The 17,713-nt window shown below is 45.0% G+C and overlaps 1 protein-coding gene and 1 long non-coding RNA gene across 2 annotated transcripts in view; both read right to left on the reverse strand.

The window, feature by feature from the left end:
* The window catches only part of LOC109905915 (FERM and PDZ domain-containing protein 3-like), a 44,876-nt gene extending 33,477 nt beyond the window's left edge, over window positions 1–11,399 (reverse strand). Inside the window, exons 1-3 of the mRNA XM_031791345.1 lie at window positions 11,374–11,399; window positions 9,563–9,608; window positions 2,667–2,771 (exon numbers count right to left, since the gene is read on the reverse strand). Coding sequence (XP_031647205.1) covers window positions 2,667–2,771; window positions 9,563–9,608; window positions 11,374–11,399 — 177 coding nt within the window. The remainder of the gene's footprint in view (window positions 1–2,666; window positions 2,772–9,562; window positions 9,609–11,373) is intronic.
* Window positions 11,400–11,604: 205 nt separating this feature from the next.
* LOC116353564 (uncharacterized) overlaps window positions 11,605–17,713 on the reverse strand; it is a 139,190-nt gene continuing 133,081 nt past the window's right edge. The window contains exons 2-4 of the long non-coding RNA XR_004202982.1: window positions 12,824–12,936; window positions 11,934–12,094; window positions 11,605–11,707 (exon numbers count right to left, since the gene is read on the reverse strand). This is a non-coding gene — a long non-coding RNA (uncharacterized LOC116353564). The remainder of the gene's footprint in view (window positions 11,708–11,933; window positions 12,095–12,823; window positions 12,937–17,713) is intronic.

The following is a 17,713-nucleotide window of genomic DNA, read 5'->3' on the forward strand; positions in this document are numbered from 1 at the left end:
CCCGTTAGCTGCCCGGTTATCTCTCCCGTTAGCTACCCAGTAACTCTCCCATTAGCTGCCCAGTTATCTATCCCGTTATATCTCCTGTTAGCTCCCTGGTAACTCTCCTGTTAGCTCCCTGGTAACTCTCCTTTTAGCTCCCCAGTTATCTCTCCCGTTAGCTCCCTGGTAACTCCCTGGTAACAGGCAGCTGGTAATCATTGCCTCTAATTGGGGATCATATTTAGGAAGCCCAATCTCTCACCTGCTTTGTGGGATATTGTTTGTGTTAGTGTGTTTGGGCACTATGTATTCTCCTCAATGCACGCTGCGCCTTGGTCCACTCATTTTGAAGTTTGTGACACCCGTTAGCTCCCCAGTTATCTCTCCCGTTAGCTCCCTGGTAACTCTCCTGTTAGCTCCCTGGTTATCTCTCCCATTAGCTTCCCAGTTCTCTCCCATCAGCTCCCCGGTTATCTCTCCCGTTAGCTTCCCAGTTCTCTCCCATCAGCTCCCCGGTTATCTTTTCCTTTAACAGAATCAAAGGGTGTAGGGGGCAGCATTTTCACTTTGGATGAATTGCGTACCCATAGTAAACTGCCTCCTACTCTGTCTCAGATGCTAATATATGCATATTATTATGACTATTGGATAGAAAACACTCTGAAGTTTCTAAAACTGTTTGAATTATGTCTGTGAGTATAACAGAACTCATAGGGTAGGCAAACTTCCAAACAGGAAGTGGAAATTCTGGGGCTGGTTGATTTTCAACTCATCGCCTATTCACATCCAAATAAGATATGGATCTGTTCACACTTCCTACGCCTTCCACTAGATGTCAACAGTCAGTAGAACGTGGAATGAAGCCTCTAGTGTGATGTGGGACCGGATGGCAGCTATTTGAGTCACTGGTCTGGCAGAATGGCAGTTCCTGGTTACGTGCAGTAGTCATTATATCGCCTTGCGTTCCATTACTCTGTAGACAAAAACGAATGCTCCGGTTGGAACGTTATTGGATATATATGATAATAACATCCTGAAGATTGGTTCTCTACTTAGTTTGACCAGTTTATTCGACCTGAAATATAACTTTTTGAAGTTTTTGTCTGAGTTCGCCTGGACCAGCGCCAGCTTTTGGACATGTGAACTAAACCTGCTAGCAAAAGTAGCTAATTGGACACTAGTAATGGACATTATGGAACAAAACAACGATTTATTGCAGAACTTAGATTCCTTGCACTGAATTCTGATGAAAGATCATCAAAGGTAAGGGAATATTTATGATCTAATTTCGTATTTCTGTTGACTCCAACATGGAGGAGAAATATATTTATGTCTGAGCGCCGTCTCAGATTATTGCATGGTATGCTTTTTTGGTAACGTTTAAAAAAAATCTGACACAGCGGTTGCATTAAGAACCAGTATATCTTTAATTAAATGTAAAACATGTATCGTTCGTCAAAGTTTATGATGACTATTTCTGTTATCTGACGTAGCTCTCTGTAATTACTCCGGATATTTTGGAGGCATTTCTGAACATGGCGCCAATGTAAACCGAGATTTGTGGATATAAATATGCATATTATCGAACAAAACATAAATGTATTGTGTAACATGATGTCATATGAGTGTCAAAGGTTAGTGATTAATTTTTATCTCTAATTCTGGTTTTGTGACTATCTTTGGCTGGGAAAAATGGCTGTGTGTTTTTTGGGATTTGGTGGTGATCTAACATAAATATATGTTGTGTTTTCGCTGTAAAACATTTAAAAATCGGACACGATGGGTAGATTAACAATATGTTTATCTTTCATTGCTGTATTGGACTTGTTAATGTGTGAAAATTAAATATTTGTAAAAAATATTTTTGAATTTCCCGCTCTGCCTTTTCAGCGGAATGTTGGGGGGGTTCCGTTAGCGGAACCTGTGTCCTAGACAGGTTTAAGCCTAATGTGTTATTCATAAATTGCTTAACAGTTGCCAATAGGAACAGTGAGAGATAAACTCGTTGGCTTACCTGTAGAGCCAACCCCTCTGGGCTTCGAGAAGAGGACTCAGGTCTGCATCCCAAATGGTCATCTATTATCTATATAGTGCACTACTTTTGACCTGGGCCCTATTATAGTGCACTAATATTGACCAGGGCCCATAGGGCTCTGGTCAGAAGTAGTGCACTATGTAGGGAATAGAGTGCCATTTGGGACACTTACTCAGAGCTCTGTGGCAGTAGGAAGAGGGCCTTCACAGCCCAGCAGGGACTTTACATGTCTGCTCTCAGCCAGCCTAACACTGTAACGCTGCTGCAGCTGATTTCAAAATGTGCCCAATGTTTAACCAACATCTTAGAGGTGCAACCTGTGCTCTACCAGAGAGAGGGGACATCGATCTGGAGGAGAACAATTTATAATCAAAAAGCTGCACTGTGTTGGACCCAAGGCTGTTTTGTATGGTGCAGGTAGTCAGCTACCCAAAGAGGAAGAGGATGTTCAGCCATGTTTAATCAGCCAGGAGACAGGCACAGGCCCAGGGTAAAGAGAGAATAAATACATAACTTTTTAGAGAGAAGTGGAGAAAGAGTGAGTAGTGAGAAAAATGGAGAGTGTGAGAGAGAATTAGACTGAGAAAGCAAGAACAACTGAGAGGGAGAAACAAATGGAGAGAGAGAGAGATAGGAAGAGTATACTTACTGAGTCTGGGTCACTGAAGGACACTTGCTCTGAAAAACGCACTTTCGGCGGGTTAGTTCTCAGATGGGCCTTCTTAGCTGCACTTATGAAGGCTGACTTAGGTGACTGGAAGAGAGGAGAGGAAAGATGAGAAACAGGTGACTGGAAGAGAGGAGAGGAAAGAGGAGAAACAGGTGACTGGAAGAGAGGAGAGGAACGAGGAGGAGAAACAGGTGACTGGAAGAGAGGAAAGAGGAGGAGAAACAGGTGACTGGAAGGGAGAAAAGGAACGAGGTGGAGAAACAGGTGACTGGAAGAGAGGAGAGGAAAGAGGAGGAGAAACAGGTGACTGGAAGAGAGGAGAGGAACGAGGTGGAGAAACAGGTGACTGGAAGAGAGGAGAGGAACGAGGAGGAGAAACAGGTGACTGGAAGAGAGGAGAGGAATGAGGAGAAACAGGTGACTGGAAGAGAGGAAAGAGGAAGAGAAACAGGTGACTGGGCGAGAGGAGAGGAAAGAGGAGAAACAGGTGACTGGAAGAGAGGAGAGGAAGAGAAACAGGTGACTGGAAGAGAGGAAAGAGGAAGAGAAACAGGTGACTGGAAGAGAGAAGAGGAAATAGGAGAAGAAACAGGTCACTGGAAGAGAGGAAAGAGGAGGAGAAACAGGTGACTGGAAGAGAGGAGAGGAAAGAGGAGAAACAGGTGACTGGAAGAGAGGAAAGAGGAAGAGAAACAGGTGACTGGACGAGAGAAAAGAGGAGGAGAAACAGATGACTGGAAGAGAGGAAAGAGGTGGAGAAACAGGTGACTGGAAGAGAGGAAAGAGGTGGAGAAACAGATGACTGGAAGACAGGAGAGGAAAGAGGAGAAACAGGAGACTGGAAGAGAGGAAAGAGGTGGAGAAACAGGTCACTGGAAGAGAGGAGAGGAAAGAGGAGAAGAAACAGGTGACTGGAAGAGAGGAACGAGGAGGAGAAACAGGTGACTGGAAGAGAGGAAAGGAAAGAGGAGAAACAGGTGACTGGAAGAGAGGAAAGAGAGGGAGAAACAGGTCACTGGAAGAGAGGAGAGGAAAGAGGAGATAAAGGTGACTGGAAGAGAGGAAAGAGAGGGAGAAACAGGTCATTGGAAGAGAGGAAAGAGAGGGAGAAACAGGTCACTGGAAGAGAGGAAAGAGAGGGAGAAACAGGTGACTGGAAGAGAGGAAAGAGAGGGAGAAACAGGTGACTGGAAGAGAGGAGAGGAAAGAGGAGAAACAGGTGACTGGAAGAATGGAAAGAAAGGGAGAAACAGGTCACTGGAAGAGAGGAAAGAGAGGGAGAAACAGGTCACTGGAAGAGAGGAAAGAGAGGGAGAAACAGGTGACTGGAAGAGAGGAAAGAGAGGGAGAAACAGGTGACTGGAAGAGAGGAGAGGAAAGAGGAGAAACAGGTGACTGGAAGAGAGGAAATAGAGGGAGAAACAGGTCACTGGAAGAGAGGAAAGAGAGGGAGAAACAGGTCACTGGAAGAGAGGAAAGAGAGGGAGAAACAGGTGACTGGAAGAGAGGAAAGAGAGGGAGAAACAGGTGACTGGAAGAGAGGAGAGGAAAGAGGAGAAACAGGTGACTGGAAGAGAGGAGAGGAAAGAGAAACAGGTGACTGGAAGAGAGGAGAGGAAAGAGGAGAAACAGGTGACTGGAAGAGAGGAGAGGAACGAGAGGGAGAAACAGGTCACTGGAAGAGAGGAGAGGAACGAGAGGGAGAAACAGGTCACTGGAAGAGAGGAGAGGAACGAGAGGGAGAAACAGGTCACTGGAAGAGAGGAAAGAGAGGGAGAAACAGGTCACTGGAAGAGAGGAAAGAGAGGGAGAAACAGGTGACTGGAAGAGAGGAGAGGAACAAGAGGGAGAAACAGGTCACTGGAAGAGAGGAAAGAGAGGGAGAAACAGGTGACTGGAAGAGAGGAGAGGAAAGAGGAGAAACAGGTGACTGGAAGAGAGGAGAGGAAAGAGAAACAGGTGACTGGAAGAGAGGAAAGAGAGGGAGAAACAGGTGACTGGAAGAGAGGAACGAGAGGGAGAAACAACATCGCAGTACATCTCCATAGCTTATAAGACATTTAGGGTATATTCACTGAAATAATAATAAAATTAAACAATTTAGAAAAGTTTTCATTTGATTTAATGCTTTGAAACCATTTAGTTATGTTTGGCAAAAACGAGATGTAGTTAGATGGTTAAATAATTAGGACGTTTTACATTAACGTTTAATTACATGCCTGACTGAGCCTGTAAGTCTGTAATTACAAAGGCAACAAAATAACTGATACGTGTTTGTGCACAAAACAGTGCTTTTGAAACAGACTGTTGACGCAAGACATTCTAGCAGTATCCATGTAACCTATAAAGGTGATTTTGTTGAGTAGCACTGCACACTAAAACAAATGAGCCTTCTTTGGGAAGGGTGATGGTTCTATGTGGAACCATACAGACCTTAAGAACCCTTTGAGCCCAATGGTTCTTTGCAGTTCAAAAAAGGGTTAGTTCTGCTTTTAGTGATAATTCAAATGTACGCAGTGGAGAAAAGTACTTCAGTAAAAACACTTTAAAGTATTACCTATGTTTTTTGTGGGGGTGGGGGGGGGGTATCTGCATTTTACTTTACTATTTATATTTTTGACAACTTTTACTTCTACTTCACTACATTCCAAAAGATAATAATTTAACTCCATACATTTCCCTGAAAACCAAAAGGACTCATTACATGTTGAATGCTTAGCAGGACAGGTTCAATTCACACCCTTATCAAGAGAACAATCCCAGTCATCTCCTCTGCCTCTGAACTGGTGGACTCACTAAACAGAGAACATCCCCGGTCATCTCTACTGCCTCTGATCTGGTGGACTCACTAAACAGAGAACATCCCAGTCATCTCTACTGTCTCTGATCTGGTGGACTCACTAAACAGAGAACATCCCCGGTCATCTCTACTGCCTCTGATCTGGTGGACTCACTAAACAGAGAACATCCCAGTCATCTATACTGCCTCTGATCTGGTGGACTCACTAAACAGAGAACATCCCCGGTCATCTCTACTGCCTCTGATCTGGTGGACTCACTAAACAGAGAACATCCCTGTCATCTCTACTGCCTCTGATCTGGTGGACTCACTAAACAGAGAACATCCCCGGTCATCTCTACTGCCTCTGATCTGGTGGACTCACTAAACAGAGAACATCCCAGTCATCTATACTGCCTCTGATCTGGTGGACTCACTAAACAGAGAACATCCCAGTCATCTATACTGCCGCTGATCTGGTGGACTCACTAAACAGAGAACATCCCCGGTCATCTATACTGCCGCTGATCTGGTGGACTCACTAAACAGAGAACATCCCCGGTCATCTCTACTGCCGCTGATCTGGTGGACTCACTAAACAGAGAACATCCCAGTCATCTATACTGCCTCTGATCTGGTGGACTCACTAAACAGATAACATCCCCAGTCATCTCCTCTGCCTCTGATCTGGTGGACTCACTAAACAGAGAACATCCCCGGTCATCTCTACTTCCTCTGATCTGGTGGACTCACTAAACAGAGAACATCCCCGGTCATCTCTACTGCCTCTGATCCGGTGGACTCACTAAACAGAGAACATCCTCGGTCATCTCTACTGCCTCTGATCTGGTGGACTCACTAAACAGAGAACATCCCCAGTCATCTCTACTGCCTCTGATCTGGTGGATTCACTAAACAGAGAACATCCCCAGTCATCTCTACTGCCTCTGATCTGGTGGACTCACTAAACAGAGAACATCCCTGGTGTCGTGTCTTTGGTTATGCCGGATTAAGTGATATGACATGCTATTCTATAAAATATTAATAGGAAATATTAATATTACCTGATTGACCTAATCACGTAAATGTAATTAACTAGAGAGTCGGGGCACCACAAAATAATATTTATAGGCTGTTATCTTCCGAATAAACTCTTAAAGACCTAGTAATATTTTACATCAATAGCAGTCAATTTTAATCGCCACCTTAATTCAGTCTCATCTGAAAGTTGTAAATTCTTGGTTATCTTCACGAACCCTGGCTGACAAGTTGAATCAGCAATACAAAATTGGGTTTCATTATTTATTTGCTAAATACCTAACTAATCACACATAATTACATATACACAGAATGAATTATACCTTGATTATAAATTACGTCATAAAGGAAAACGTCCCTAGGTGCGGAACAGATATGATGGCTGGTTACACAAAAGAAAAGGGTCTGGGTTTGAGTGAAAGAGCGGGAAGACTAAGGGACAAAGGGAGAAGCTGTGCTATCGTAAATACAGTATCTTATGCATTCTAAATTACCGCCCATTTGGAAAAGGAAAATGCAATAAATATTTACTCTGAGCTGCACTTCGGTAGGTTGGTGGTAGATGGAAGGCCGTGTTGCCAAACCGAGTCCTTTGTCCTTTGAAGAATGTCTCTGGTGGTCAATTGGATGCGTTGTAGTAACGTTGTTGTGTGGTAGACGGGATACTCTGTCTGTTCTTTGCTAGTCCGCGTTTGCAGCTGCTGTTGCTAACTCAACGTCTAGGAGGTATCACTTCTGTCGTGAATAAGAGTTCAAAGTTCATACCATTCGCAACCAAAGCTCACGCTGAGGTTGGTTTACTTCTGTAGTTGACATGTTAGTCATTTTAACGCAGAGGCTGCAAGCCTCACATACTTGGAACAGGAGGTTACATTTTCGTCAAGGCTTTATATAGTGGAGTGAGAAGGGTGTGTTTGAAAAGTTTTATAACCCATGTCTCTTCACAGGGGCGGGCCACTGATTGAGCAGAGCCCTAACCTTATGGAAACCCAAATCTCTCATTTGGAAGCTAAAATTAAATTTAATCTCTTCACCAATACTTTTATATTAAAATATTTAAATTGAACAACAATTCCATGTGAATCTGATAACTACAATGTGCAGACTTTCCACTGTAGAGTTTATGTCACCCTATCATTGATGAGAATGTCTCAGATGACAACCGAAAATAAATAACAAAAACAAGAAAATGGTGCCATCTGGTTTGCTTAATATAAGACATTTGAAATTATTTATACTTTTACTTTTGATACTTAAGTATATGTAAAACCAAATACTTTTATGCTTCTACTCAAGTAGTATTTTACTGGGCGACTTTCACTTTTACTTGAGTCATTTTCTATTAAGGTATCTTTACTTTCACTGAAGTATGACAATTCGGTACCCTTCCACCAATGAATATACCTCCTGTATATAGCCTCCACACTGACTCGGTACCGGTACCTCCTATATATAGCCTCCACACTGACTCGGTATCGGTACCTCCTGTATAAAGCCTCCACACTGACTCGGTACCGGTACCTCCTGTATATAGCCTCCACACTGACTCGGTACCGGTACCTCCTGTATATAGCCTTGTTATTTTATTGTGTACATTTTTTAATATATTTTTTTACTTTAGTTTATTTGGTAAATATTTTCTTAACTCTTCTTGAAGTGCACTGTTGATTAAGGGCTTGTAAGTAAGCATTTCATGGTAAGGTCTACACATGTTGTATTCAGCGCATTCAGCGCAGCGCATGTGACCCATTTAGAACCTAGAACCTTAAAAATACATTTTTCATACAGCACCAAAAAGGGTTCAGCTATGGTCACAAGCCAAATAACACCTATTTGGCACTGTACAGAACCATTTGTTTTTAGTGTGTTTGAAGAGTACTTACTGACAATCACACGACACACAGTAAAAAATAGGGAGGGAGAGAATGAAGGAGAATGAAGGAAAGAGATAATGTGGGAAAGAGATAATGATGGAGAGAGAGAATGAGGGAGAGAGAATGAGAGAGAGAGATAATGAGAGATAATGAGAGAGTGAGAGGAGAGAGAGAATGAGGTTAAAGAGAATGAGGGAAAGAGACAATGACGGAGAGAGAGAATGAGAGAATGAGTGAGAGAGCGAATGAGAGAGAGAGAGAGAGAATAAGAGCGAGGCAGAGAGAGAGTGGGAGGCAGAGAAAGAGAGGGAGGCAGAGAGAGTGAGGGAGGAAAAGAGAGAGAGGGAGAGCAGAGAGAGGGGGCAGAGAGAGAGGGAGAGAGAAAGGGGGCAGAGAGAGGGGGAGGCTGAGAGAGGGAGAGAGAGGGGACAGAGAGAGAGGGAGGCAGAGAGAGGGAGAGAGAGGGGGCAGAGAGTGAGGGAGGCAGAGAGAGAGGGAGAGCAGAGAGAGATGGAGGCAGAGAGAGAGGGAGAGCAGAGAGAGATGGAGGCAGAGAGAGAGGGAGAGCAGAGAGAGATGGAGGCAGAGAGAGAGGGAGAGCAGAGAGAGATGGAGGCAGAGAGAGAGGGAGAGCAGAGAGAGATGGAGGCAGAGAGAGAGGGAGGAAGAGAGAGAGGGAGGCAGAGAGAGAGGGAGAGCAGAGAGAGACGGAGGCAGAGAGAGAGGGAGGAAGAGAGAGAGGGAGGCAGAGAGAGAGGGAGAGCAGAGAGAGATGGAGGCAGAGAGAGGGAGAGAGAGGGGGCAGAGAGAGAGGGAGGCAGAGAGAGGGAGAGAGAGGGGGCAGAGAGTGAGGGAGGCAGAGAGAGAGGGAGAGCAGAGAGAGATGGAGGCAGAGAGAGAGGGAGGAAGAGAGAGACAGAGAGCAGAGAGAGATGGAGGCAGAGAGACAGGGAGGAAGAGAGAGAGGGAGAGCAGAGAGAGATGGGAGGCAGAGAGAGAGGGAGGAAGAGAGAGAGGGAGGAAGAGAGAGAGGGAGAGCAGAGAGAGATGGAGGCAGAGAGAGAGGGAGGAAGAGAGAGAGGGAGAGCAGAGAGAACAGGAGAAATGGAGGGATAAAGAGATACAGATAGAGAATGTCAAGGAGAAGGTGAGAGAAACTTTGAGCGGGAGCTGTGTATTGTTACCTGGTGAGGCTGCAGCACAGTGAGAACTATGGAGTCTTTGCAGCATCTATAGAGAGGACAGGCAGCAGACACGAGAGGAGAGAGCAGTGTGGAGTGGGTTAGGTAACACTAGAGCTGTGGCTTTGGAAGAAACGGTAGTGTTTTTACCTGCAAGACCTCCTCTCTGTTCCCTATGATTCAATGACTCATCTGTCTCATTATGTTTCCATGGAACACGAGGCTTAGAGACAGACTATTTCCCCATGACTTTAGCCTTCAAACTCACAGAACTATTCCTGCTGTACTGCTGCTGCATTTAATGCAAATATTCTGCTCTTAATGTGTTGTGTGAGTTCACACATTGAATGAGCTAAGAACAACATTTCCTCCAAAGCTTCGTCCTGTCTTAGACTCACATCAGGCGTAGGTTCTAGACTCACATCAGGTGTAGGTTCTAGACTCACATCTGGTGGAGGTCCTAGACTCACATCAGGTGTAGGTTCTAGACTCACATCAGGTGTAGGTTATAGACTCACATCAGGTGTAGGTTCTAGACTCACATCAGGTGTAGGTCATAGACTCACATCAGGTGTAGGTCCTAGACTCACATCAGGTGTAGGTTCTAGACTCACATCAGGTGTAGATTCTAGACCCACATCAGGTGTAGGTTCTAGACTCACATCAGGTGTAGGTTCTAGACTCACATCAGGTGTAGGTCCTAGACTCACATCAGGTGTAGGTCCTAGACTCACATCAGGTGTAGGTCCTAGACTCACATCAGGTGTAGGTTCTAGACTCACATCAGGTGTAGGTCATAGACTCACATCAGGTGTAGGTCCTAGACTCACATCAGGTGTAGGTTCTAGACTCACATCAGGTGTAGGTTCTAGACCCACATCAGGTGTAGGTTATAGACTCACATCAGGTGTAGGTTCTAGACTCACATCAGGTGTAGGTTCTAGACTCACATCAGGTGTAGGTCCTAGACTCACATCAGGTGTAGGTCCTAGACTCACATCAGGTTTAGGTTATAGACTCACATCAGGTGTAGGTCATAGACTCACATCAGGTGTAGGTCCTAGACTCACATCAGGTATAGGTTCTAGACTCACATCAGGTGTAGGTTCTAGACCCACATCAGGTGTAGGTTATAGACTCACATCAGGTGTAGGTTCTAGACTCACATCAGGTGTAGGTTCTAGACTCACATCAGGTGTAGGTTCTAGACACACATCAGGTGTAGGTTATAGACTCACATCAGGTGTAGGTTCTAGACTCACATCAGGTGTAGGTCCTAGACTCACATCAGGTGTAGGTCCTATACTCACATCAGGTGTAGGTCCTAGACTCACATCAGGTGTAGGTTCTAGACTCACATCAGGTGTAGGTCCTAGACTCACATCAGGTGTAGTTTATAGACTCACATCAGGTGTAGGTCCTAGATCCACATCAGGTGTAGGTTATAAACTCACATCAGGTGTAGGTTATAGACTCACATCAGTTGTAGGTCATAGACTCACATCAGGTGTAGGTCATAGACTCACATCAGGTGTAGGTCCTAGACCCACATCAGGTGTAGGTTAAAGACTCACATCAGGTGTAGGTTATAGACTCACATCAGGTGTAGGTCCTAGACTCACATCAGGTGTAGGTCCTAGACTCACATCAGGTGTAGGTTCTAGACTCACATCAGGTGTAGGTTCTAGACCCACATCAGTTGTAGGTTATAGACTCACATCAGGTGTAGGTCATAGACTCACATCAGGTGTAGGTCCTAGACTCACATCAGGTGTAGGTTATAGACTCACATCAGGTGTAGGTCCTAGACTCACATCAGGTGTAGGTCATAGACCCACATCAGGTGTAGGTTATAGACTCACATCAGGTGTAGGTTATAGATGAACAACAACCTAGAGACACATAGCATTGGATTCTTCTCCTCCACTCATTCCTTACCCCCCCAACCCCTCGCTCTACCGTCCTCGCCAAACCAACCACCCCTCGACCTCCCCCATCCTCCCCCCTCCCTCCACCCTCCTCTGTGGTGATATAAAGGATGTTACCTTACAAGGTCTATGACTCTCTCCCGGGAAGCCTCGCTCACCACCTCCTCATTGATGGCCAGGATCTGGTCTCCAGGGAGAAGCTTGCCGATGGACGGGCCGTCTGGGACAGCACGCACGCACACACACACACACACACACACACACACGCACACGCATGCACGCGCACACACACACACGCACGCACACACACGCAGAGGGACACTTAGTCTATGTGTAACAGACGGACATACAGTAGTAGACATCAAACTGAAAACACTCACATCGTCTCTCCATCTATCTCTCATTCTATCGGTCTCGCTCACACACACACACAGATCCCTGCCTACCTGCAGAGACAGAGCGCACGATGACTGGTCTCTGGCTGCCTGCTATGAATCCGAAGCCTTGGCTGGGGTGGCGCTGAATGCAGACCTGTCGAGCTGAAGCTGGGCCAGGAGTCAGGCTACCACTGTCCATACCATCCTGGCTCTCTTCTAACATCGCAGGGCTGCACCGGGAACACACACACACACACACACACACACACACACACACACACACACACACACACACACACACACACACACACACACACACACACACACATACACACGGAAATGTGTCTGTGACTCATTATGTTCCTTATGTAGGGTATATATGGGGTAGTAAATGTCCTATGTAGGGTATATATGGGGTAGTAAATGTCCTATGTAGCGTGTATATGGGGTAGTAAATGTCCTATGTAGGGTGTATATGGGGTAGTAAATATCCTATGTAGGGTGTATATGGGGTAGTAAATGTCCTATGTAGGGTGTATATGGGGTAGTAAATGTCCTATGTAGGGTGTATATGAAGTAGGAAATGTCCTATGTAGGGTGTATATGGGGTAGTAAATGTCCTATGTAGGGTGTATATGGGGTAGTAAATGTCCTATGTAGGGTGTATATGGGGTAGTAAATGTCCTATGTAGGGTGTATATGGGGTAGTAAATGTCCTATGTAGGGTGTATATGGGGTAGTAAATGTCCTATGTAGGGTGTATATGGGGTAGGAAATGTCCTATGTAATGTGTATATGGGGTAGTAAATGTCCTATGTAGGGTGTATATGGGGTAGGAAATGTCCTATGTAGGCTGTATATGGGGTAGGAAATGTCCTATGTAGGGTGTAAGTCAAGTACTCCATGTAGAGAGAAATAATGTGTTTGTGTGCCCTACATAGGAAGGAAGTGTAGTGTACCTGTCACATGTGTTTGTGTGTCCATCCTGGACCTTGGCCATCCCCTGAGAGGAGGGAGGAGCATGGGGTGGGGTCTCACAGCATGGAGATCGCTCTGATTCTCAATCATTCACCTGAGAGGAGAGAGGATGGACGGAGAGGGAGAGTAGCGAGAGGGGGGGGGGGGGATGAAGGGAGGAGGGATGGGGGGTAGGGCATTATATACGAGATGAAGGGGGGAGAAAGAAGGGAGGAGGAAATACAATTATAGATTGACCTAGGAGCGATCAGAACACTGATGCAAATTCCAACAGAGCCTATAATATTTAATGCACTCTACATGCTGCTGAGTAAAATACTGAATTGGTATAAGCCAGGGGTATTCAACTCTGACCCCACGAGGTCCAGAACCCGATGCTTTTTTGTTCTACCTGATAATTCATTACATCCACCTGGTGTCCCAGGTCTAAATCAGTGCCTGATTAGAGGGGAATCACCCACCTGGTGTCCCAGGTCTAAATCAATGCCTGATTAGAGGGGAATCACCCACCTGGTGTCCCAGGTCTAAATCAATGCCTGATTAGAGAGGAATCACCCACCTGGTGTCCCAGGTCTAAATCAATGCCTGATTAGAGGGGAATCACCCACCTGGTGTCCCAGGTCTAAATCAATGCCTGATTAGAGGGGAATCACCCACCTGGTGTCCCAGGTCTAAATCAATGCCTGATTAAAGGGGAACAATGGGAAAAAAAGCAGTGGAACTGGCTTGGAGGTCCAGAGTTCAGTTTGAGGGGTATAATCTAGGCTATTTGTTGTTATGAAACCATCATCCATTTTCTTTCAAGCACAATTTGTAGTCCGGCCACAGAACAGCATGGCTTCTACACAGGGGCAAGAATGACTATTGTGAAGTTGAAAGATGCAATTTCACAGAACACACAAACCTTTACCTGCGTCCCAAATGGCTCCCTATTGCAATTTGAGACACAACCTCAGTCTCAGTCACAGTCTTCAAAACACACATCTCCAACACACTCAACATATTGTGTTGTAGTTTCTTCCAAAGCTGCTGACTCCAGATATAAAAAACCCAGGTGGTAACTGAAGAAGAAGAAGGAGAGTGAAAGAGGATCTGGGGATCTGAACAGAGAGATGGAGTGTTTATGTACTGCAGGCCTTATTAAATATATCTCTCAGAAAGCAAAACACTTCAAATCTGTGTAAGGCAGGACAACTGACTGAACCTTGCATCTGATGGCTCTGGTGATGAAGAGGCAGCTGAAGTCAACAACAACAACAACAACAGTCAAAGACTGGGCTCATGTCAAACAACACATTCTCATTTTCAGATGCCTGCGTGGGAGTTAGAGGTAGAGGGAGTGAGATAGAAAGAGGATACAGAGAGGGGGGAGATAGAAAGAGGATACAGAGATGGAGCAAGAGATAGAAAGAGATTACACAGAGATGGAGAGAGAGATAGAAATAGGATTCACAGAGATGGAGAGAGATAGAAAGAGGGCACAGAGATTGGAGAGAGATAGAAAGAGGATACAGAGATGGAGAGAGATAGAAAGAGGGCACAGAGATTGGAGAGAGATAGAAAGAGGATACAGAGATGGAGAGAGATAGAAAGAGGATATAGAGTTGGAGAGAGATAGAAAGAGGTTATTTTATCTCATTTTAGTGAGCTTCATATTCCGACAGTGTCTGCCTAAAGATGAGACACTGATTAGAATTTGAATGGGACATGTTGCATCAGATGGACACAGAGAGAGAAATATATAAAAGAGAGGGAGATAGAGACAGCAAGAGAGAGATAAGGAAAAGCTCATCGTTATTCAGATACTGTTGATCCATTATGCACACAGTGTCTGGTCTGTGGAGAGGCATGGATAAATACAGGGATGACAAGCCATCAATAACATGGGGCACAGATGAGTCAATGGTTGATATTTATGTTCTGTCACATTTGTTTTTCCTGATAACGACAGAACGGCATTGGGAGAAAATGTCACCTCTCCAATCACAACAGAGCATTAATGGTCCCTGACTAATCAATGACAGGCAATCAATTGACGATTGATATTTGTTTCAATGATCTCTCATCAAGGGATAGACTCATTATAGCAGTTTGATAAGAATAAACTAAAGTGATTAAAGGTGGTGTTCCAAATGACACCCTTTTCCCTTTATAGTGTCCTACTTTTATATGGAATGTGGTGGTATTTGGGAGGAAGACATAGGACAATATAAACCCAGCTAGCACATTTGGTGTTGTGGGAATGTATGTTTTTGGTTTCACATTGGTTGTTGGAATGAAGCATACGTTTCCTGACCGGTAAAACATATATATATTTTTTTTAACGTTCTGAGAACAGAAGTGATAATTTCACTTGTTCTGGGAATGTTTATTTTTAGGTTGCAGGGAGGTTCTGAGAACCTTTTACTATGCTCAAGTCCTGAAATTCCCACAGAAGAAGGTTGTTTCAACATTCTTGGAACAGTCTGAGAACATTCCCAATGTTCCTCCTAGAATATTACCAAAATTAAAACAAGGCAACAGTAAGCATGTCGTCCCCCACAAATGACGCAGGTAACTAGACATTGTTTGCTGGGATGTTGTTTTCAGAAACTTGTGAAACTCCTCATGAATAATGTGTATTGTTTATGGTAATTCAGGCTGAAGGGTGAAGGTATTTAAATCTGAACTGTAGCATAGACTCTCTTTGATTCTATGTATGAAGCATCATCAGGTGTTGCAAAACCTACTCATATTTTGTGATTATGCATTTATGACTAAGCAGCCTATAGCAGTCACAATGTATTTGTTCTCTCTCTCTCTCTCTCTCTCTCTCTCTGCACCCTGCCACTTCACACAGATCTTTCTCCCTCCCTCGCCTTTTCTCTGCTCGCTTTTCACTGTCGGTAGGGAAGGACACCCATTCTGTTGTGCCATCATGGAGCCTCCTAGGAATTGTTTATTCCTCAGTGGTCTGTGCCAGCTGTATACCATTATGCATGTCAATGGCTTCTCCACACCACCCTGCCAGGGCTGGGTACCATTATGTATGTCAATGGCTTCTCCACACCACCCTGCCAGGGCTGGGTACCATTATGTATGTCATATCTTCTCCACACCACCCTGCCAGGGCTGGGTACCATTATGTATGTCATATCTTCTCCACACCACCCTGCCAGGGCTGGGTACCATTATGCATGTCAATGGCTTCTCCACACCACCCTGCCAGGGCTGGGTACCATTATGTATGTCATATCTTCTCCACACCACCCTGCCAGGGCTGGGTACCATTATGCATGTCAATGGCTTCTCCACACCACCCTGCCAGGGCTGGGTACCATTATGTATGTCATATCTTCTCAGCACCACCCTGCCAGGGCTGGGTACCATTATGCATGTCATATCTTCTCAGCACCACAACCTCAGCCCATCCCTCCCAGGAGAGGGGGCAGGATTTGTGTACTGACCAAGGAGTTAGCATAAATATCCCTGCTAAGGAGAGAGAGCCAACACTTAACCTCGTCAAACACAGACATTACTCACTGGGGCCAGAGCCTGGAATCCAGTGGCCATTACCCCATAGTCAAGAACCCAGATCTTGGAACCCGTAATCTTTTCTAGAACCTATAGAACAGGAGCCCAGAGAGTGTCACACAGACAATATGTCCGTCCTATATCTATGGTGTAACTTACGGTAAAATAATTCTAGGGGTTGCACAATTTAGGTTGAACAATTCCGGATTTCCTACTAATTTCCGTCTGATTCCCGGGAATCTTCCAACCCGGATTTCTGGAAAACCTGAACATTTTTGGAAAATTACCGGAATTTTGCAATGATAAGACAGCCTGCGCACATTGAAGAACCTCTGAGGTCTGCAGGCCAGCTAAAGAAGATCTCTGGTGTTCAGCAGACCAGCTAAATAAGATCTCTGGTGTTCGGCAGACCAGCTAAAGAAGATCTCTGGTGTTCATCAGAACAGCTAAATAAGATATCTGGTGTTCAGCAGACCAGCTAAATAAGATCTCTGGTGTTCAGCAGACCAGCTAAAGACGATCTCTGGTGTTCTGCAGGCCAGCTAAAGAAGATCTCTGGTGTTCGGCAGACCAGCTAAAGAAGATCTCTGGTGTTCATCAGAACAGCTAAATAAGATCTCTGGTGTTCAGCAGACCAGCTAAATAAGATCTCTGGTGTTCAGCAGACCAGCTAAAGAAGATCTCTGGTGTTCAGCAGACCAGCTAAAGATGTTTTCTGGTGTTCAGCAGACCAGCTAAATAAGATCTCTGGTGTTCAGCAGACCAGCTAAAGACGATCTCTGGTGTTTGGCAGACCAGCTAAAGACGATCTCTGGTGTTCGGCAGACCAGCTAAAGACGATCTCTGGTGTTCAGCAGAACAGCTAAATAAGATCTCTGGTGTTTGGCAGACCAGCTAAAGACGATCTCTGGTGTTCGGCAGACCAGCTAAAGACGATCTCTGGTGTTCAGCAGACCAGCTAAATAAGATCTCTGGTGTTTGGCAGACCAGCTAAATAAGATCTCTGGTGTTTGGCAGACCAGCTAAAGACGATCTCTGGTGTTTGGAAGACCAGCTAAAGACGATCTCTGGTGTTTGGCAGGCCAGCTAAAGTAGATCTCTGGTGTTCAGCAGACCAGCTAAATAAGATCTCTGGTGTTTGGCAGACCAGCTAAATAAGATCTCTGGTGTTTGGCAGACCAGCTAAAGATGATCTCTGGTGTTTGGCAGACCAGCTAAAGACGATCTCTGGTGTTCAGCAGAACAGCTAAAGAAGATCTCTGGTGTTCAGCAGACCAGCTAAAGAAGTTTTCTGAAGTTCAATGCTTCTGTGTTCTGAATGAGTGAACCCAATCCTTTCCCTTCACAGTTTGATTGAC

This window comes from Oncorhynchus kisutch, linkage group LG15 (genome assembly GCF_002021735.2).
Source record: "Oncorhynchus kisutch isolate 150728-3 linkage group LG15, Okis_V2, whole genome shotgun sequence".
Lineage (NCBI taxonomy): Eukaryota > Metazoa > Chordata > Actinopteri > Salmoniformes > Salmonidae > Oncorhynchus > Oncorhynchus kisutch.